We start from the raw sequence: 20190 nt of genomic DNA, 5'->3' as shown, positions 1-20190 counted from the left end.
CAGCCACGGGTTTTATTAGGGCAGGTTTGCTGCTGGGGATTTTGGTGGCAGCAGAACGGGCCTGGAGTGAAGTACCTTTTGTTACAAACATTGAACACTTGTAATGGTCATAGGGGATCTTCCACAAAGGTGCAGTAGTGGCCAAACCATTTTAAAGACTGAGACCTGCATATTCAAGCAGGAACTGCTCAGATAGGTGGTGTTTCTTCCCTTCTGCCCCAAAGCGGTAACAGAGACAAATGTAGTGGTGGTCACTGCAGAAAAGCCCACAATGCCCTCTAAGGCATTTGTGCCCTTGATTTGCGTCTGAGCCCTTGTTCTCCTGGTACTGTTGGTCCAGGTGCTAAAGGGATACAAACAGATCTGCTCTGGCTCTTCTGCCAGCACTGAAAGTCAAGTGATGGAGCAGCTGTGCCTCTCATGGTGAATCAGGATCCACCATCCAACAGCATCCAGGGAAAAGGCTGATGACCCATCGCTGCAGAGATCCTCTAGCATGTCCAGGCTTTGTGAACATTAGACAGGACCTAGGAAAGTCCTTCGACCCTGCTACGTCCATATCACTTTTCTGGTTCCTCTTCCTCACTCCGTCACTGATGTCCACTCCATAAACCAGCTTATGGTGAGGACTTGGTGCCTCCACGTTTACATCCATATGGGATGTAGTTTCCTTTGCTGTTGTTTCTTAGGTGCTGTAACATCTCTGAGCCCATTGCCCTGCAAAAGCTGCACAGGAACAGAAGGTGGAAACAGGGTAATATCCTGAAACCAGGATTTCATTACCTGAAAAGGGATTCTGCAAACACAATTTCTTCTTTCTCCTTCCACTGATGTGCCCCCTGGCACACAGAGCAGGCTCAGTATAGGGAAAGTCTCACATTTAGACTCTGTGCATAACTGGATTTATGTTTTGTTTGGTTTGGTTTTTTTCCTAGATCAATACACACAGATATTAAATGTACTTTTTCCCAGTCTGAAAAAAGAGAAAACCAACACTTGGTCTTTCTTCAGCCCCAAACCAATCCTTCCCTTTCCATATCAGCTTTTAAGTAAAGTTTAATGCTGTGGCAGTGAAAGCCTTGATGTGACACCCCTCCTGGCACCGGGGGACATGGGCAGGGCAGGAAGATGTGCTGCTCTGCCCATAACCAGTATAGCATTCGCCTGGGGTGAATCATTTATCTCAAGAAATGAAAAGCAATACAGGATACTTCTACAGCTTCCAGGTCTCCCAGTCCAATTTAAATTGCTAATCATCAGGAAGAAAAACAAGAAAAAGGAAAGACCAATTCTAGTGAGAGGGAAGAGGACTATTTTTTCCTTAAAAAAGGCAGAAGGATGCTTTGAGGTAGTAGCACAACTTTTCTAAGGGTGACCAGCCAGCTCCTTGATTCGAGGTATGCTTGTGCCATAAAGGGACAATTTGTTTGGATTTGCTTTTCAGTGTTGATCCCCTGAGAGAGCCCAAAGCTTGCTCTTTAAATACCCCAGAGCTGATAGGTGCATCTTTTGCAGGGAACACCAGGAAAAGCTGCAATTTGTGCTTGCTTTGCCCTCAATTCCAACACGTGCTGGAAAGTCAGCCCTGGCCCATCTCTCCCTCTGACAAAAGAGCAGGTTTTTGCAGCAGCTCTGCTGGTGAGCGGCTGCTGGGACCTGGCTGGAGAAGTTGGAGGACGGTATGTGCATCTCATTCAGTCTTTCTCATCATACCACCGCTTAGCACTGATCCTGTCCCAGTCATGCTGCTCACCGCTGGCAACAGGATGAAGATCACCAGTTTATTCTGTCCTGGCCAGCAGTCATTGATATCTCTCGCTGGAGAAGGTCGGGATGTTTTCTTTCTTTCATCCTGCACTGTTTTAACTAAAGTTTTGATGGAAGCAGAGCAGTGTCCTGAATACGCTGTAGAGATGTTCATTGAACTTAAATGGAAATGAGCCTGCCAAAAAAATTAACATCTGACATCGCCAATGCGTTTAGAATAAATTTCCAAACAGCACCAAAGAGCAAGTTGCTCCAGTCAGAGAGTGGTGGGAGCCCTGGGGAACTTCATAAGGTCTGCCCAGGAGGCAGCAAACTGGTGAGGATCTGCAAGGGTATCGTGTGCCAGCTCACCCCCAAAATCCTATCATGCATTTGTTCTGCTGCTGGAGCCTGGAGGAGTTCTTGCATGTTTGGGTGGTGCGTCCAACCTCCCTGCCGTGGGTCCTGCACCCATGGTATTTGCACAGGTCTTGTCATTGGTACATGGCACCGTCCTCACAGTTCAAGAGAGACAGGAACGTACTGGAGAGAGTCCAGTGAATGACTGCAAAGATGATCCAGGAATTGGAGCATCTGTTGCGTGAGGAGCAGCTGGAAGAGCTGGGACTGTTCAACATGGAGAAGAGAAAGCTCAGGGGGATTTTACTGATGTGTACAAGTATCTGATGGAGGGAGTAAAGAAGATGGAGCCAGCCTCTTCTCAGCAGTGCCCAGAGACAGGATGAGAGGCAATGGACACAAATTGAAGTACAGAAAATTGCATTTAAACATAAGAAAAATGCTTTTTTCTCTGCACAGGTGATCAAACAGTGACATAGGTCACCCAGAGAGGTTGTGGAGTCTCCATCCTTGGAGATAATCAAAACCTGACTGGACACAGCCCTGAGTGACCTGCTTAACTGACCTTGTTCTAAGCAGGGGTATGGACTAGATGGTCTCCAGAGGTGTTTTCCAACCACAATGATTCTGCAGTTCTACGCCCCTTAAATTGGAATTTAGGGGGCAAGTGGTGTCTTCGGCTGTGCTCTGTAGTGGGTGATTTCGTAGCTTGAAGAAGGTTCAGTAAATCAAAGTACAACACAGAAATGGCTGTGAGGCTGGTAGGGAACCGCTAACACGTGGAGGGATCACAGTCCATAGGAGCACGGCAACTTGTTGACATGACTCAAAAAGGTGCCATCATTTTCTTTTCAGGGCTAAAGAAGATTAATAATGGCAAACTAAGGAAATAGGCTCATGGCAGTCAGTTCTTGGAAGTGCAAGAGCTGTTTAGTGTTTCTGGGATGTAAATAGTAAATCAGCCGAGATCTCTCATCGTAAACATAAACTTTCTTTGCCTGACTAATAGACTTGTAAACAGAACTGTCAGAACCTTCCATCCACCCAAGCTCAACAAGGGCTTCTTTGATTTCAACAAAGAAATCAGGAAAATGTTCCCAAATGTCCTTTTCTTCATTTTGAAGTTGCTTTTCCACTGGGGGGAAAAAAAAAAAAAAGTAGAAAACTAACCAGGAGCTATGCTCTTCATAAGGCCTCAAGGCAAGAGTTAGGTGATTTGGTGGTCACTGCTGGAGCATCCATCCTTCAGTCTGTCCTACGTTCATGGCCAGTCACAGCATTAGCGAACTCACTGTGGTTGCTTGGCAAGATAAGGATAGCATGGGTAATTTCCTTGCATATGATAGCTGACAGGGTCAAAGGAGCAAGTTGCAATCTACCTTCTGACCCTCAAATCCAAATAAGAAGGGTTGGAGGCCCATAGAGAAAGAGTCTAAACCCTACAGCTTGTGGTCAACTAGCACTCCCAAGATGTGAAGGGACCTCCACAAACCATGCACACACTGCTGTGTATTTTGTAAAAACTATGGACGTCTATGGTGGAAGGATTGGAGCTTAGCTGGAATGTGAACTCATATCTTTCTTTTGGCTTTAAGGCTTCATGTTTCCCTTAAAATGGAAAGAAGAATCAGCGGTGGTTTCTGTGACAGAAGCTGCTGCATTAAATTTTCCTCCAAACCATCTAATTTCCAGGAGATTTCATGTTTCTGGCCCTGGCAAACAGTTCTGCAGGGCCCTGATTTGCCTGGGGCTTTGTAAGGGTTTGTTGTCCCTAAGCCACAGTAGTGTTTCTCCCTGGGATGGTTCCTGTGTTGGCATGTTGAGAAGGGGCACTCTGGCCCCATCTCTCCCCTCTCACTGCTGCTGCTATGGGTATTGCAGAAGCCCCATCTTGTGCAAAGTGCCGGGCAAGGGCGAGAGATGGCCCCTAGCCCAGAAAGCTTGAAATCTAGCTTATCTGGGACCATGCTCCAACATCCTTACATCTGATTGAAAGCCAGCAAATCCCTCAAAAGCATGGCCTCTCTCTAGAAGGGGGATCAGATTATGGCCTTGAGCAGGTTGTCATTGCTTTTGGTATCAGAACAACATCATGTTCACTGGTGACATTATCTGAAGCAAATATAGATCATTTCTAGCACCAGCAGGGTGTTCCTAAGGAGAAGTATCTCACCTTCTTACCCAAGATATGTGAAAATATCAAAATCTTTTTTATTTTGTTGTTTTACTAGGAATTGCACCAGGTTGGCACTTGGAATATATTGACGTTACAGACTCTGCCATGGAAAAGACATTTCGCTTCCAGTGTGATCGCTGGTTGGCTAAAGGTGAAGATGATGGGCAGCTCATAAGGGAACTGGCTTGTGCCAATAATGACATCTTGGAACTGAAGGAACGGACTGGTAAGCTTAGAGTTGACTGGTGGCATTTGCTGAGGGACCTCAGAGGCTATAGGACCACATCTCCTACAAGCTGCTCCACTGAGGGTTCCCATGCAATAGGCCTTTAAGGGCTATTGCTGTTTGCAGGCTTTAAGGGTTGAATTACTTAAGATACTCTTTAGTTCAAAAGTGCAACGCTGTGATAAGAAAGAAACAAATCAGGATTTATGAGGAAGAAAAAGATCTCATTCTGGGTTGAAACCTAAGAGGGGCTCATCTGCAGCGGTTCAATCCAGCAGTAAGCCATAAGGACACATGGTTATGGTCTCATTACAAATAATGGGCTTGAGTCTTTGAGGTGGAAAATAAGTTCAATCTTTAAAGCTTTGTAAGTAACATTGCTCCAGCTTCCTCCTTAACGTGTTCTGGGCTACTAGCACAAGTATCCCAGCTGAACATGGTGGCTGAGCTTAACACCTCATAGCCTTGGGCCTGCTCTGGGTAATTGCACTGAGTCCAAGGTAATTACATTGGTGTCTAATGCGGTGAGCAAGAGTTATTTAACTGCACTGATGATATGCAAAGTGCATCTCAAGAACTTCTGCACCACAGTGCTCTCCTTCAGATGAGTCCTGGAGGGTCAATAATCACATTACTTCAGTGTGATTTCACCCTGCCCCTGCAAGAAAACAGCCTTGTGGTTGCCATGTTGGGTACTTAAATGCCATCATAGCATCTGAGCACATCCTGTGGGATACATGGATAGCATCACTGTGCCTGTTAAGAGTGGCGACACAAAACCTGTAGGATTTGGGCTGTATTAAAAGGGGAGTGTTTAGCACAGTAGGGAGCTGGACACAGCTCGTTCAAGAGCAGCTCTATCTACTCTTGCTGGCTGATCGAGCAGCACTAGTATATTTCACATATTCTCGCCCTGCATGAAATCCAAAGCATGTCAAAGTCAACATGAGCCAGCAATGTGTGCTGGCAGCCCAGAAGGCCAGCTCCATCCTGGGCTGCATCAAAAGAAGTGTGGCCAGTGGGGCGAGGGAGGTGATTCTGCCCCTCTACTCTGCTCAGGTGAGACCACACCTGGAATTCTGCGTCCAGCTGGGGGGTCCTCAACATAAGAAGAACGTGGACCTGTTGGAGTGGGTCCAGAGGAGGCCACAAAGGTGATCCGAGGGCTGGAGCACCTCTGCTGTGAGGACAGGCTGAGACAGTTGGGGTTGTTCAGCCTGGAGAATAGGAGACTCCAGGGAGACCTTATAGTGGCCTTCCAGTATCTGAAGGGTGCCTACAAGAAAGCTGGAGAAGGAAATTTTACAAGGGCATGTAGTGATAGGACGAAGGGTAATAGCTTCAAAGTGGAACAGGGTAGATTTAGAATAGATATTAGGAAAAACAGATCACTACTAGGGTGGTGAGACACTGGCGCAGGTTGCCCAGAGAAGCTGTGGCTGCCCCATCTCCATCTGCATCCAACCATGCAGGTTGGACAGGGCTTGGAGCAGCCTGGTCTGGTGGGAGGTGTCCCTGCCCATGGCAGGGGGGGTGGAACTGGATGATCTTTAAGGTCCCTTCCAACCTAAACCATTCTATGATTCTATGATTCTAAGTCCCACAGATTTCAGTGTGGTTCCGTCCTTATTTTGCGAATGGTTTCTTGTGTGCTGTGATAAATATTAGGAAGAGTTTTTAAGCAAAGTGACAACCAAATGAAGAGATCTTTTTGGCCATCTGCTCTTCCTTTTCTGTTTAACATGTGTGTTAATTATGTTTTAAAGCCTATGAGATTGTCACAGTAACAAGCGACAGAGAGGATGCAGAAACAAAAGAAAACATCTGGATCATCTTAGAAGGAAAGATGGGCCGCTCCAAAGAATTCCTTATGGAAAACTCCTCCAAGAAAAGGAGATTTGAAAGGTACTGTATATGGGAAAAGTCTGGATGGTGGTCTAGAAGAGCTCTCCACCAGCTCTGTGTCTTCCACAAATGCCACCTCTTCTTCAGGATGATCTACAGAGTTGCACTTGTACCATGCTGCTTCTCATCCCCCTTCCAAAAAGCCTAATGGTGTCTCACCTGGAGTAAAAGGAAGAAGTAAAATTTGCTTCTGATGGGGAGAGACAGAGCAGGTTTAAAAATTTTAAGAAAAAGGCATTTGGTAAAAGGAAATATAGATGATGCATGTGTGTGTTTGTCCTTTTGTATTAGTACATACAAACGGGCTTCTGGTGAGCCTCCGAGGAGACTGTATTTTGGAGCTGGGAGGAGCAGAAGGAAGCTGGAGGTGGTTTTAGTTCCTTTTACAGTATCTCACTGGCAGTGGGAATCAGAGAGAAAGTAAAAATAGATGGAGGCTAAATGTTGTCAGAGCTGCTCAGATTTGACTTTCCAGACAAATCTGCGGGGTAAGGCTGAAAGATCACTGTCGCGTGAGGAAAGCCAAATATCAGCCTCGTGCGCAGATGAGCTGGAGGCACATCTATGTAACGTGGGCCAGATTCCTTCTCCCATGTGGGACCAAAGTGATCCAGATGCGAAATGGGTTTTCTACTTTGTTTAAGGGCATGGCACATCCTTAGGAGATGGGAGCCTCTTTAAACTCATGGGCACTGCTGATGTTTTGTTGCTTTGCAGGGAGGAAAGGTTATTCTTGCGGCTCGGTAAAGGAAGGTGAAATGACAGCTGATGTGGACTCTAGTATGAACGGCTGAGATTTCATGTGAAACCTGAGAGATCAGGAGGAGCTTCCTCCTGACCTTCAGTTGATGGTGCCTACAGTGGAGTTAAAGACACCATTCTCCAAAGCGTTAGTTAGAGTCCATCCTTGGAGGCAGGTGGAATAAGGACCAGTCCAAGGAGATAAACCTGACAGATATGCAGGGGACATGACAGGGAGCCAGCCAAGGGTTTGACAGAGACCTATTGTTTCTTTAAACTGTTTCCAAGCTGAGCTTCAGGAAGGGTGGCTGAACTAGCAAATTTTAAACAGCTATGGTGGGTAGATGTGTAACAGATACAGTATCTGTCAAGGATGAATGAGTAAGTGCCAGAGGGGAAATTAGTCATTCTTTAGCTTTATCTATAATGAGGCAAATTGATTTTGTATGTGGAACAGCTTAAGTTTATCCTGGAAAGTCCTAGTGGCAACAATTTACAGTGTCACCCTTAATCAGAGAAAATACTAAATTTAAATATGGGAATTATACTTTGTGTTGAATGATTGTAGGTTAAATCAAATGACTTTAAATGAAGGCTTATCTTCTATCTTCCATAGCCATGTGCAAATTACTTAATGTCCATATGAGACAAGTCACTGCCAGCCTTCAAGATGCTAACTGAAACTGCTCCCTGTTTCCTGTAGGGGAGCGACAGACACATTTCAGTTTTCTTCAAAGAATGTTGGTGATATTGCAGCCATCTGTGTTGGTCACTGCCCAAAAGATGGGAAGAAGTCATCTACAAAAGCTGATGTCTTCTGGCATGTCCAAGAGATTATTGTAACGGAGATGGAACTTTACAACAAGTAAGTGCCTTCTCATCTGCAAGGAGCTACTCCAGGAGGGCGTGGGGGAGCTGAGCAGCTCTGAGTGCATCCTCCTGAAGCATTTCAGGCTTAAGCAGTAGTGGAAAGTCTTAATAAATCTTAATCCCTTTCTGAAAGCTAAGGACAAGCTGTTTGGTGTGTTGGGTACAGAACATCCTTGCCTGAATTGCCTGTGCAGTTTCTGAGTTATTAGAGAGGGAATTTACATGTGCCGATAAGGTTATAAACAAGTTGGCTTGGGTGAATCTTGCAGCTATGACAAATTAATGTCTCCACTTGCAGAAAATACTTAGACTGAAATTTAAGGGGTTTGTAGGATGCTCTGCACAGACTGGCCTTTAGGTATGTCTTCTGAAAAGAGCTCCCAGAAAAAAGTTGAGAGTAAGACAAAACCTGAACCTCTGATTCATACCAGTTTGGAGGAGAAATTCCTCTGCCGTGGTCCAAAAGGCCCACTGGAAAGGTTGCAGTCATGCAGCTCAGCTACTCTGATTTGAGTATGACTGAATTCTGCCATGGCTGAAAAATGAACATGTCTGAAGAGCCATGAGCATGTCAGGTACTACAGGCTTTGGTGTGAGCCCAGTTTTTGGAAGGGGTGGTCTTCTCAACTCAGCAGACAGATAGCACAGGGACTAGGCGAAAGCCAGAAAAGATCATCCATTTGCAGCACAAACTCCTCTTCAGAGAAAATATCTACAATTTAATTGTGGATTTCTTTTCTTGTCTGTGATATTTCCATCGCTGCTAAAGAATTTAACTATATGAATTTGTTCCCACTGAGACAATTGAGTGTTTAAGAAGAAATCCTTGAAGTGGTTGGTTTTTTTAGAAGCTAAGAGTCTCTCCTAGGAAATTAATCAGCCAGCAGAAGAGCCACAATAATATTTGCTGAATGAAAACTCAGTCAATTACACACTAAAACACGTTCTTTTCCCCTGGTGGGGAAAAACCTGGAACCCTTAAAGTCCAGCTGTGCAATCAAATCCATGCACTACAGTCACCGGGAGCATGCCGAAAATGCTGAAATAGTACGTTTTGAAGGGGCCAAAGATCTCTGCATAAAGCCCCATTTTTTAAAAAGCTGTATTAAATTAAGGAGGGCACCCAGGAGATACTGGCAAAGCCTGCAGCCTGTTGTGCTGAAGCGGGGTCCCAGCTCTGCAGACGCAGCATTTCCCAGCGGTGAGTGCTCTGCAAACCATCAACTGGAGCAGATTGCATCATGAGAGCAAGCTCTCGCTTCAGGTATTCCTGATACCAAACATCCAAAAAAAAACCCCCCACCCAGTCAAGCCAAAGACCAAATTAAAATTTATGAGGTTGCTGCAGCAATAGTTTTGAATTATACTGGGATTTTTGCCTTTTAGTAGTAGGTCTTAATATTTAAAAGGGATGTATTTAGAAGCTTTTCCTTGCAAATCCCAGGGCTAGGCAGGTCATCGTTTTTCTTCTCGCCCCTCTCAAAGGCTGGCATGCTCCATTATAACTCCAGACCATGAGATATTCCATAGCCCAGGAAATAAAACAGCATCAGGCAACACCTCCACTGCACTCTTATGCAGTTTTTCTGCCCCTGATCCTAAAATTTTCCCCCCACCAGAATTTCTCCTTTACAAAGCTTCTTTCCAGAGAAAGGAGTGCTTTACTTTGGCTGCATAAAGTGTCAGAAGTGTTGGAAGTGCTTAAGAAGCACAGTACTGCTGGAATCACAGTAAACCCTCCCTCCAGGTGTTTATTTTACGCACACGCGCTGCAATCCAGCTGCGCTCCCGCCAGGAAGACCTGCTGCAGTTTGGTGAAGGGGGAGGAGGGGAAAAAAAAAAACTCATTTGGAAATGATCTGCATCATTGGAAATGAAATACATCATTAAAAGCAGAGTGCTCCAGCCTCTGGCCGGCTGCCAGGCACGCGGTAATTTATGGATGTGCTATGTGCTCCCTACACATCCCCACAGGCAGCACTGCCGAGCCAAGGGCTTTCAGCATCTGGTACCTATCAGTTCGGTGCTCGATGCTTTTTTTTTTTTTTCTTTTTTTTTTTTTTTCCCTGCTAAGGATGGGCTGCATTAACTAGATGAGGAAAAGAGGGGAATTTAAACCTCCTCCTCCCACCTTTCCTAGCCCCTTTTTTCTATTTCCTAGCCCAACCTTTACTGTGCTATCTGTGATGATAATCGCCAAGCTCCCTTCAAGAGCCGCATGGGTGAAACCCTGCTCTCAGACCTGTTAACCTCAGCAGCTTTGGGCTGCGTTAGCTGCGACGCTGATTGCTCATCCTGCCTCAGTGTGTCTGTAAATGGACATGCCATTGCACAGGCAAAAGAGGTGAGAAGTGCCCCACACCATCCCTCCCATGAACAGGGTACCTGGGGCTGTCTAGGGAGAAGCTGGGTTTTCCAGTTGCAGTTGTTCAATCACGGCCATCTTTCTAGAGAGAAACTCTAGTGCTATTACATATATGGAAAAAGTACTGAAACAGCGTTAATATTGGGCAGTTTAGTAGCAATGTCCATAACATTTAGAATAATAGAATCATGGAACGGTTTGGGTTGGAAGAGACCTTAAAGATCATCTAGTTCCAACCCACCCTATCATGGGCAAGGACACCTCCCACTTAGACCAGGTTGCCCAAAGTCCCATCCAGCCTGGTCTTGAACACCTCCAGGGATGGCACCCAATAAAGTGGCCATTCACATCATTAACATGCTTCTAACTTTCTTTCGGCAGGTATTATTTCAGGTGCAATGTGAAAATCCCTCTGCGTTACAAGAGACGGGACTACAAAGTCTTTGAGTGTGCCAAGGTCACCGAGAGCTTTGCCAGCAAAGCCCGGAGCTTGGTGCCAGTCAAATATGAGACCATCGTGGTCACAGGCTTTGAAAAGGGCGCAGGGACTGACGCCAATGTGTTCATCACCATCTTCGGGTTGAATGGGGACTCGGGAAAGCGGGCGCTGAAGCAGAAGTTCAGGAACCTCTTTGAGCGGGGCAAAACCAACAGGTTTTACCTGGAAACGCTGGACATGGGGGAGTTAAAAAAAGTCCGGATTGAGCACGACAACAGTGGTCTGGCACCGGGCTGGCTGGTGGAACGGGTGGAGATCACCAACTCAGCGACTGGCGTGACCACCATATTTCCCTGCGGGAAGTGGCTGGATGAAAACCGTGGCGATGGGTTAATCTGGAGAGAGCTCTTTCCTAGGTACTGAGGAGGGCAGGTGTGCAGGAGGGTTTCAGTCCCTTCTGCATGAGTGTTTTTCTCATTGTACTGTTTTATATTGCATTTTACTTTTTAAAACACTGCCTTTTGTATTGAGAGATTTTTAGTAGCAAGATGTGCTTCTTGGGTTAACATTTTGTAAAAGTAATATTGCTTTTTTTAAAGTGCATATAAAATTGTGAATGAAATAAATACATTTCTCGCTTATTTATGATTAAAATCCACAACTAGCAGAGCCATAAATTATCTTTTAACAGCTCAGATGCTGTCTTCTGCTTTCAGTGCTCTGTCAGGGCTGGGAAAGCCCACTGCCCTCCCTCACTGATGCTCTCAGCTTTTAGACAAGTAAAGAAGATAAGGGCATTACACAGAATCACAGCATGGTCAGGGGTGGAAGGGACCTCTGGAGATCATCCAGTCCCACTCCCTGCCAGAGTAGGGTCACCTACAGCAGTTGCACAGGATGGCATCCAGGCGGGTTTGGAATGGCTCCAGAGTGGGAGACTCCCCCACCTCTCTGGGAGAGGTTCCACCCTCACAGGAAAGAAGTTCCTCCTCATGCTTAGATGGAACTTCCTATGTTCAGGATTGTGCCCGTTACCTCTTGTCCTACCACTGGGCACCACTGAAAAAAGACTGTTCCCATCCCCCTGGAACCCTCCCTTAAAGTATTTATGAGCATTGATAAGATCCTCCCTCAATCTTCTTTTCTCCAGGCTAAAAACACCCAAGTCCCTCAGCCTTTCCTTGAAAGAAAGGTGCTCCAGTCCCCTAATCATCTCCGTAGCCCTTTGCTGGACCCTCTCCAGCAATTCCCCGTCCTTTTTGACCCAGGGAGCCCAGAACTGGATGCAGTACTCCAGATGTGGCCTCACCAGGGCAGGGGGAGGGTGACCTCCCTCCACCTGCTGGCTACACTCTTCTTGATGCACCCCAGGATGCCATTGGGCTTCTTGCACACCAGGGCACATTGAGCCAATATAATCAAGAAAATTGAGCTCGGAGGCCCTAGTTTTTCCCACTTCTGACAACTGTGAACGCTACATGTCCGTGCACACACACACACTTGCAGAAGCCACTGCATTGAAAGCAGTGGGCACAGCAGGGCTTTCTGCAGGGAGGTTGGGGCGGACCCATTATCCACCAAGTCAGGTCTCAAGGGGTGGGATCTGGGTGCTGTTATCTACCCATGGGTTTTCCCTCCAAAGCCGACGTGGCTCTCGGGCTGAATTCACCCATGTCTGCCCAGAGCGGAGAGCTGCAGTTACAGCAGCCGGACCAAAAGACCTACTGGATAATTCCACTGCAAGGAAGCTGTGCTAACTATATTCAAAGCTGTCTCATGATAATCTTACCCTATATGGCCTGAATACCAACTCTGTTTCAGAGCAGCTGCCATTCATTTTTATTTTTTTCTTTTAGCAAGGATTGCTCTTTTGATTTTTTCTGTGGTGGAGAGGGGATTTCCCAGCTGCAGGACCAGTGAGGACCAGTGCTTCTGTAGATGAGCTCTTCCCACCTACTTGCATCTCTACAGGTACCAACAAGAAAAGCTGTTTGCAAATCATTACTTCTGGACCCCTGTCTCCCTCCCCAGGATGCAAAGAATCAGGACACATCATTTCAAGGAGAAAGGGGGGTGTCTGAGTCACTGTGAGATCTTCCTCCTGGCCCACTTGTGTCCTATGAGAGGTCATTGCCCCTCCCAGAAACCAGTTTTAAACACACATTTTGTGCGAATGGGGATCAAATGGGTCAAGAGTGGGTTAAAGCCACCGAGCTCACCCACCGCATCAGTCCCTGGGTTGGGGACGGTGCTTCCAATGCTTCCACTGGGACATAAGGCCAGATTGGATGGGGTTTTGAGCAACCTGGTCTAGTGGAAGGTGTCCCTGCCCATGGTAGGGGAGGTGGAACTAGATGATCTCTAAGGCCCTTTCCAACCTAAACCATTCCATGGTTCTATGACCTGGATGTGCCTGGCCATAAGGCAAGACTGTCCCACTGCTGAGTCCCTGCCTGGTCATGGGCAAAGGAGGTCCCAGCAAAGGTTATCAACCCTGAGAGAGGAGTTAGGGGTGTATTGCAGGTGCTGTCCATTGCTCCTGGATATTTGAAAGCTGCTGCATCCCACCAAAGTCCCACCAGGGAAGTACTGCATCTTTATTTGTTGCAGCAGGCACCACCAAAGAGACTTGTGCTTATTCAGGGCTGTCTGTGCCAGCTTGCAAATAATAGCTCAGACTAATTCATTTTGGAAACCTTTATGGTTTTAGAGAAGAGCAAGTTGCTTAAATGAGCCCAGTAATCAACCTCATCAATGATCAACTACTCACTGATGGGAATAATAATAGCAGCCTTTACTGGCTGCGTTCTCCCTCCTCCCTGCAGACTAGTGCTTCCAACCTCTGGGCAGGAACCTAGCCAGGGCTGGGAGCTCACAGGAGGAGCAGAACAGACCTCAGGAGAGCTGAAGGTGGGTGTTGGGGTCAGCAGGCATGTTGCATCCCTGGGACCCTGCTGGGATGGGGCTCAGGCTCCCCAGACAGCCAAGGGGTTCCCACGAGCAGAGACTGGAGCATTTGCTTTTGGTGTGCTTGTGCAGTGTCACTGCAGAGCAGCAGTTCCCCAGTGGGTGTTTTGAAACAAAAAAGGGTCAGGCCTTTGATCACTCTGCTTTCCTTCCCATCCCAGTCTACCAGGGCTATGAAAAAACCTCCCTCTCAATAGATTTGTCCCATTTTTAGACAAATGTGTGCTGCAGTGGAATAGGAGTTTTTTCCCACTAAAATGCTGTAGTCCCAGTGTTTCCAGTTGTCTCCAGTCAGCACCAGCTTGGTGCAGGGATGCCAGAGATGCCGGTTTTGCAGCATCGTTGCATGGCAGCAGTTTAACCCCTGCCAGCCCCTGAGCAAATTCAGCGTGACATGTGTGGGACCTGTACTGCTCCACGCTGCCAGCCCTTGGGAGCAGTGGGGCAGCTTCTGATCCATACACCATCCCTGTGCGGGGCAAGGAGGAAAGAGAAATCCTTAGCTTGTTTAATGACATGTGCTCACATCGGGGAGTAATCACATGTATCAAGTAGCTACAGCTGTGGGTTGAGGTCATCTTGAAGCAGGAGTGAACATCTTCAAAGTCACCAACTCACTGCATAGGTGAGAGATGGGATTGCAGGTACCGGGGTTGCCATCAAATCCAGCTGCCATCCCTGGATGGGCATCTTCAACACAAAAGCTGTGCTGAACTACAGGCAATGCTGCTCGAAAAAGGGCCGAGGGGGAGTTTGCTGATATGGGGTCAGCAACTTCACTGCCTCCCAGGAAGGCAACTTTGGCAAAGCATGAAAAAAAAAATCTGCTTTTTTTCTTCTAAAGACTTCAAAAATGCCCCTTGTTTGTGCAAAACTCAACTCCACCCTGGCTCTGGGGAGTCAGTCTGTTGCCACAACAACTAATGCTACAGAAGTAATAAGGCAAGAGTGGAGTTTTTCCAAGGGCTGGATTTGCATTAAGCTGCTAAAACCAACACGTTCTTGGCCAAGTGGAGAAGAAAAGCCAAAAATTGTCCTAGCACTGTGCCTTTTGCAGGGCTCAGGCAATCTCTGCCTGCTGGGGCAGAGCATCCCAAAGCTGTGTGTTGGGCGGATGCACAGCTCCTGCTCCCACCACCACACTCTAACTTTTTTTTTTTTGCGCTTTATTTCTTACTTGGTGGGGTTTTAATGCACATACCTTCATCCAAAAAACATTCATGTAGATGAGAAGCAAAACCAAAGGACAAGGATGGTGGCACTCAGCAGGAGTCTGCAAAACCAGGCTTTCCCATTGTCTCTGTGGTCCCCGTAGTTTTGGGAGCCTCATGAAGTGCTGTGTTTACAAAAGCATTTGGGTGCTGCCAATGAAAAGAAGTCTAACCAAGGAGTCCTTTGCAGTGTTGGTTGCCAAGAGGGGCTTGTTGTCTCTTGCTGTGGGACTCAGAGAACTATTTGAAAATGTCTAAGGAATTGGTGTGAAACATTTTTGACAGCATCATGTACCTACCCCAACCTCACGTGCATGAAGGCAGAATAACTGAGGGCTGTGAAGTATCCCTCTTACAATCTTCCCTGCCCCATCACTATGTGTAGAGGTCCATTTTGACATAGAAAAAAGCTCTATTTAAAAACAAAAAAAAACCAAACCCACCACAAAAATAAAAAAGATATTTACTGATGGGGTTGTACAGCTCTGAGCTGCAATCTGTGGGCCAGCTGAAGATACTACAAAACACAAACAAGGGCTAAGCTTCCTGACCCTGGCGCAGCTGCTACTAGAGCAGATGCTCGCAGGCAATAAAGACTGGAATAAAGACGTCTTGGCCCGTGCTGTTATACCTTAATGGGCACAACCCCTCTCCCACCCTAGCGCAGCCACCCGTTACTGCTCGCCATGCTCAGCAGGGCTGTTATCAGACCGCGGTGACATGTTTGCTGCGGCAGCTTTGAAGAAAAACTGATTGCCATCTCAAAGCAACTCTCTCAGCGCCGTTACCCTCTTGAAGGACATCAGCAAGATCTCAGCGAGCAACTGAGATTTTCCCCAGCTGAACCAGCGGGTCATTTTTAACCTGTTTTCAGAATTTGTAACAGCTACCTATAATAGGAACTTCATATTGCCTGAATACGGTGCATCCTTTATGCAGCCTTTGCTGGATGCTGGAGGAGCCAGCAATTCCCTTCGGCCACGGGAACCAAATCTCTACGATTGGCAGCTGCCTGTCCCCAAGGCTTATTTAGTCTAATCACACAGTCAAAGCTGGGGACTGGTCTCAGCCGTTCTACATGGAATGCATGAGGAGGAGCAGCTGAATCAAGAGCAGGTAAGAGAAGAAACTGGCACCATTCATTGTGGGAAGAAATGAAAGTGCAAGAGGACCTGTGAAATGAGCTCTGCAGGATGCGAAGTTGGGCGTAGGGCCCATTGGATTCTCCAACAGGTAACAAAAGGATTGAAAATATCCTCAAATATGTTTGTATTAGTTTGGAGGATTTTTTTTTTCTTCCAATAAGCTTCTCTTAGTTATTAGACAGGAAACACACTGGCAGGGAGGTGCTTTTCTACCGGGAGGATGGAGGACGTGTCGGTATAGCTGCAGGACTTGCTGGAGATATCCGACAGCCACCATGGGCTGTGTTTAGAGGAGAAATCTCTCTTTAACAGGCAATTTCCAGCCTGGTTCTAGGAGGTGATTTTGTACCTAATCACAAAACTGGTGCCACAGCACGTCATGCATGGTGGTGTGCCTGGTGTGGAGAGCCTCCCCCTGCCTCTGCCGTGGAGCTCGAGCACCAACAGCCTCTGCAAACCAGCTGGGCAGAGCATTTTACACCCCAGCAGTGTCTCTTTTGTACAGCAAAGTCCAAATGCATAAGCAGTGAAAGAAGAATTGACTCCGACCCAAAGAAAGAAGAAACAAGCGGTAAATAAAGACCAACAGATCGCCCTGCCGGGTGACTTCTGTGTGGCACAAGTTTATAGTTAGCAATGCAGTTTGTTTTATTAGTTATAAATAAAGTACAAAAAATCCACCAAAAGTGAATCTAAGCATTTACACAATTTCTAATGTCTTTTCATTTCTTCAATGCACTATTGCTTTAATATTAATAATAAATATTTTTCTAGCTTTCTTCTATAAAATAGTCTATGTAGCAAAATGTTGCACAGCACAACAGAACAGCAGTAGGAGTACAAAAATGTGGGTGATCCTTTCACCAGCCTGGGTCATTAAAGGAGAGGGTTTTTGCTCACTCGCCCCTTGTTTTACTGATCCCTTTTGCAGTGTCTTTGTTGGCGGGGGGGAGGGAAACAACCGACCCCTGTCCCTGCATGGCTTAAAACCGCAGCTCCAGGCTACAGGGGAGGAGTGCTACAGAGCAGCAAGGAAAAAAAACACAGACAGGTTTTCAACCTAGGGTAAGGCAAAGTCAACAAAGCAGAGCAGCACCCTGAAGGGACAGAGAGAAAAATATTAAGATACGGCCTTTTTGTGCCTTTCTAACCCAAAAGAGACTTGCATCCAAAGCCTTTTGGGGGGACAGCTACTGGCTGAGCATGTGCCTCAAACCCCACTTCTGTCCGTACGTGGCCGAGCATCTGTGCTGACCAAGAGTGGTTATGGCTTAAAGCTTAAAATATTATCAAGGGTGCTCTAACCCACTTGCGAGGCTCGAGCACTTGATATTCAGGAGTCTTTTGGGAAAGGGCAGTGCGTTGTGAGAGCGGTGCAGCCGTGGCTGGGGATGGGGATGGAGATGCTTGGCCACCGCTGCAGGAGCGGGACATCAGCTCGGGGCTGGTCCCCTCCTTAGGGACAGGAGGGCTCCGGTGCAGGTCACAGCTCTTCAGTGGCTGAAGAAGCTCCAGGCTGAGGTTTCCCCTTTCACAGGGGGGATGAAACCCACTGATCAAGAAGGTCAGTGTTGAGGGCTTCTGCTCCATGAGTGTTTCACAGTTGGGTCATAGCAAATGCTCATGGCCAGGCATTACACAGGGATGTTGAATCGCGTCCACCCCAGCCCCTCTCAGCTAGGCCAGGGCTCAGCCCTTAAAAATTCCAATGAATCCCACAGTTCCGTTGCCTCCAAGCTCAGGCTCAATCAATCGCCTCCTTCGTCCTCCCTGCAGTGCCCAGCTGGGTGCACGCACAGAGGGTGAAAGGAGCCAGACCGAGCACTGATAGGCACCAAAAACTGGACAGAGCCACCACGCCTGGGCTTCCTTCCTCAGCTTTTGAAGCAACTTGCAGAGTCTTACACTGAATGCAAGCGTTGCCCCAAGCACAGCCTGGTAGTGGGGGTCCGCCGGGTGTTATTGCAGGGTAACTCATGCAGCAAGAGCAGTAGCATCACCAGCGGCGTCGGGGACAGGGAGGTAGGGGGAACCGACCGAAACATTTTGGTTTGGCAGAGCGCTGTTAATCACCTTCAATGTGCAAGGACGCAAGTGAAAGGATCACCAGAGTTTGATTATGAGTGCAAATAATATTCATATATATGTGCTAAACACAGTCACTATATTGCAGTTTTCCACTATGTCACAGCATACAGAATCAAAGGTTTGCATTTTTATGGAATGTATCCAAGGTAACAGCACCACAGTAATACAGTTTGTAATCACACACCCTGATTTTTTTCTCTTTTTTTTTTTTTGACAAGATAAGCATTACCCCCCACATCCCATGTTTATTTTTTTTTAAGTACCGATGCATGCAAAGCATTCCATTCCCAGAAACAATGCAAAAATGAGGTAATAGGAGTAATAAAAAAAAATTAGTATTTATTTCTAAATAAATAAATTATAAGTAAAAAGGAAAAAAAGCAACTATAAAAATAATTAAATAAGAACCCACAATATCTACAAGTTAGTAATAAATTATGATTGTTAAATATAAGGCATTTAAACTCACAAAACCCTGTAAACTATCAATGTTTTGTTCCTAGAGATTTTTTGTTTGTTTTGGGTTTTTGTTTAGACTCACCCTATTATCACAACCTACTCGTACAAATTATTTAAACGGAAAGGAACCTGACATACTGATGCAACTCCAGACGCTGTAAATTCGCACACACCTCAGGATCAGTCACTCACACGAGACCATGGGAGTTTGGTGCTTTTCCTCACCAAGGTGGGTTTTTTGGTTTTTTTTTTTGTTTGTTTTTTAAAACTGTGCTTGTTCATCAGGCAAATAGTAATACTTTCGCATAGGCTTTAAGAAAATGTGCGGTTTGGAAGCACTCTTCCTTCCCTCCCTGCTGGGACAGTGTCCCAATTGCCCTGTTCCTCCCCCTGCTTCATCCCCAGCTCACACCTGGACAGACCAAATCAGCTTACAGTGTATTTTACCAGCAAAGCTTTGCTTTGCTTGTCCATATTATTAGTAATATTAGTATTATTTTTAATGCTGCTTCAATCTGCTGCTGCTGGAACAAGCCCCATAGGTACTCTTGACCCATGGACATCAGGGCTGGGACCACCACATCCCCCAAGAAGCCATCGCTTGTGCTGGGTGGCAAATATATCATAGAATCATAGAATGGTTTGGGTTGGAAGGGACCTTTAAAGGTCTAGTCCAACCCCCCTACCATGAGCAGGGACATCTTCAACTAGATCAGGTTGCTCAGAGCCCCGTCCAACTTGACCTTGAATATTTCCAGGGATGAAGCATCTACCACCTCTCTGGCCAGTGTCTCACCACCCTCATGGTAAAAAATTTCTTCCTGCATCTTCCTTACCCCTCTCCAGCTGGGAATAAAAATATCTCTGGGGTGCCTCTGAGGTTGGCGTTTTCCAATTACAGCTCACAGGAATCCCGCGATCTCTCCAATGGTAATTTATGATTGTTTCTACTTGGAGAGCATCGCTTGGCTCCAGCGAAACGGATGCTCAGGGGAGCCAGAAATCATCCCCACCACATCAGCATTTTCAATGTGTTACGTTCCTGACTAATTCCCCTTGCTCCTTGGTGTCTTTGTTTTCCTTCCCTAGTATTTTAAAAAATAAAAGTATTAAAAAAAAACCTAAACAAACAAAACCCAAAAGAAATAAAAAAGTTTTTTGGCTGTGAATGCTGGTTCTCCAGAGGGTCTTCATCTCGGTCTCTACGGTTGGTGTGCTGAGCTCTTTATTTCAGGGGGAGCTTGGATGGCAACAGCTCAGTCCTTCGGGGACTACCTCCTAATTCTGTTTTGAGTGTTAATGCAATTAGGTTTCATTTGAACAACCACTCCGTTGTCTGTACAGATACAGCCTGGAATGTGTATACAAATGCAGGTGGGGGCAGGTGCACGCGCTTTGCCCGGGGTTACCACACAGCCCCTCCGAAAGCAGCAAACCCCCTTCCAACCTGCCTTCCCCTCCCATGCCAAAACGCTCACGGCCTCAGCAGTGC

General features: G+C 46.5%; 1 protein-coding gene across 1 annotated transcript in view; it reads left to right on the top strand.

Annotated features, from left to right (window-relative positions):
- Positions 1-11251, top strand: part of LOXHD1 (lipoxygenase homology domains 1) — a 161632-nt gene extending 150381 nt beyond the window's left edge. Inside the window, exons 37-40 of the mRNA XM_009894748.1 lie at positions 4338-4508; positions 6275-6413; positions 7858-8019; positions 10771-11251. Coding sequence (XP_009893050.1) covers positions 4338-4508; positions 6275-6413; positions 7858-8019; positions 10771-11251 — 953 coding nt within the window. The remainder of the gene's footprint in view (positions 1-4337; positions 4509-6274; positions 6414-7857; positions 8020-10770) is intronic.
- The last annotated feature ends 8939 nt before the right edge of the window (positions 11252-20190 follow it).

This window comes from Charadrius vociferus, unplaced genomic scaffold (genome assembly GCF_000708025.1).
Source record: "Charadrius vociferus isolate BGI_N301 unplaced genomic scaffold, ASM70802v2 scaffold151, whole genome shotgun sequence".
Taxonomy (NCBI): Eukaryota; Metazoa; Chordata; class Aves; order Charadriiformes; family Charadriidae; genus Charadrius; species Charadrius vociferus.
Note: the sequence above shows the minus strand (reverse complement) of the source record. Positions and strands in the feature narration are given on the sequence as shown.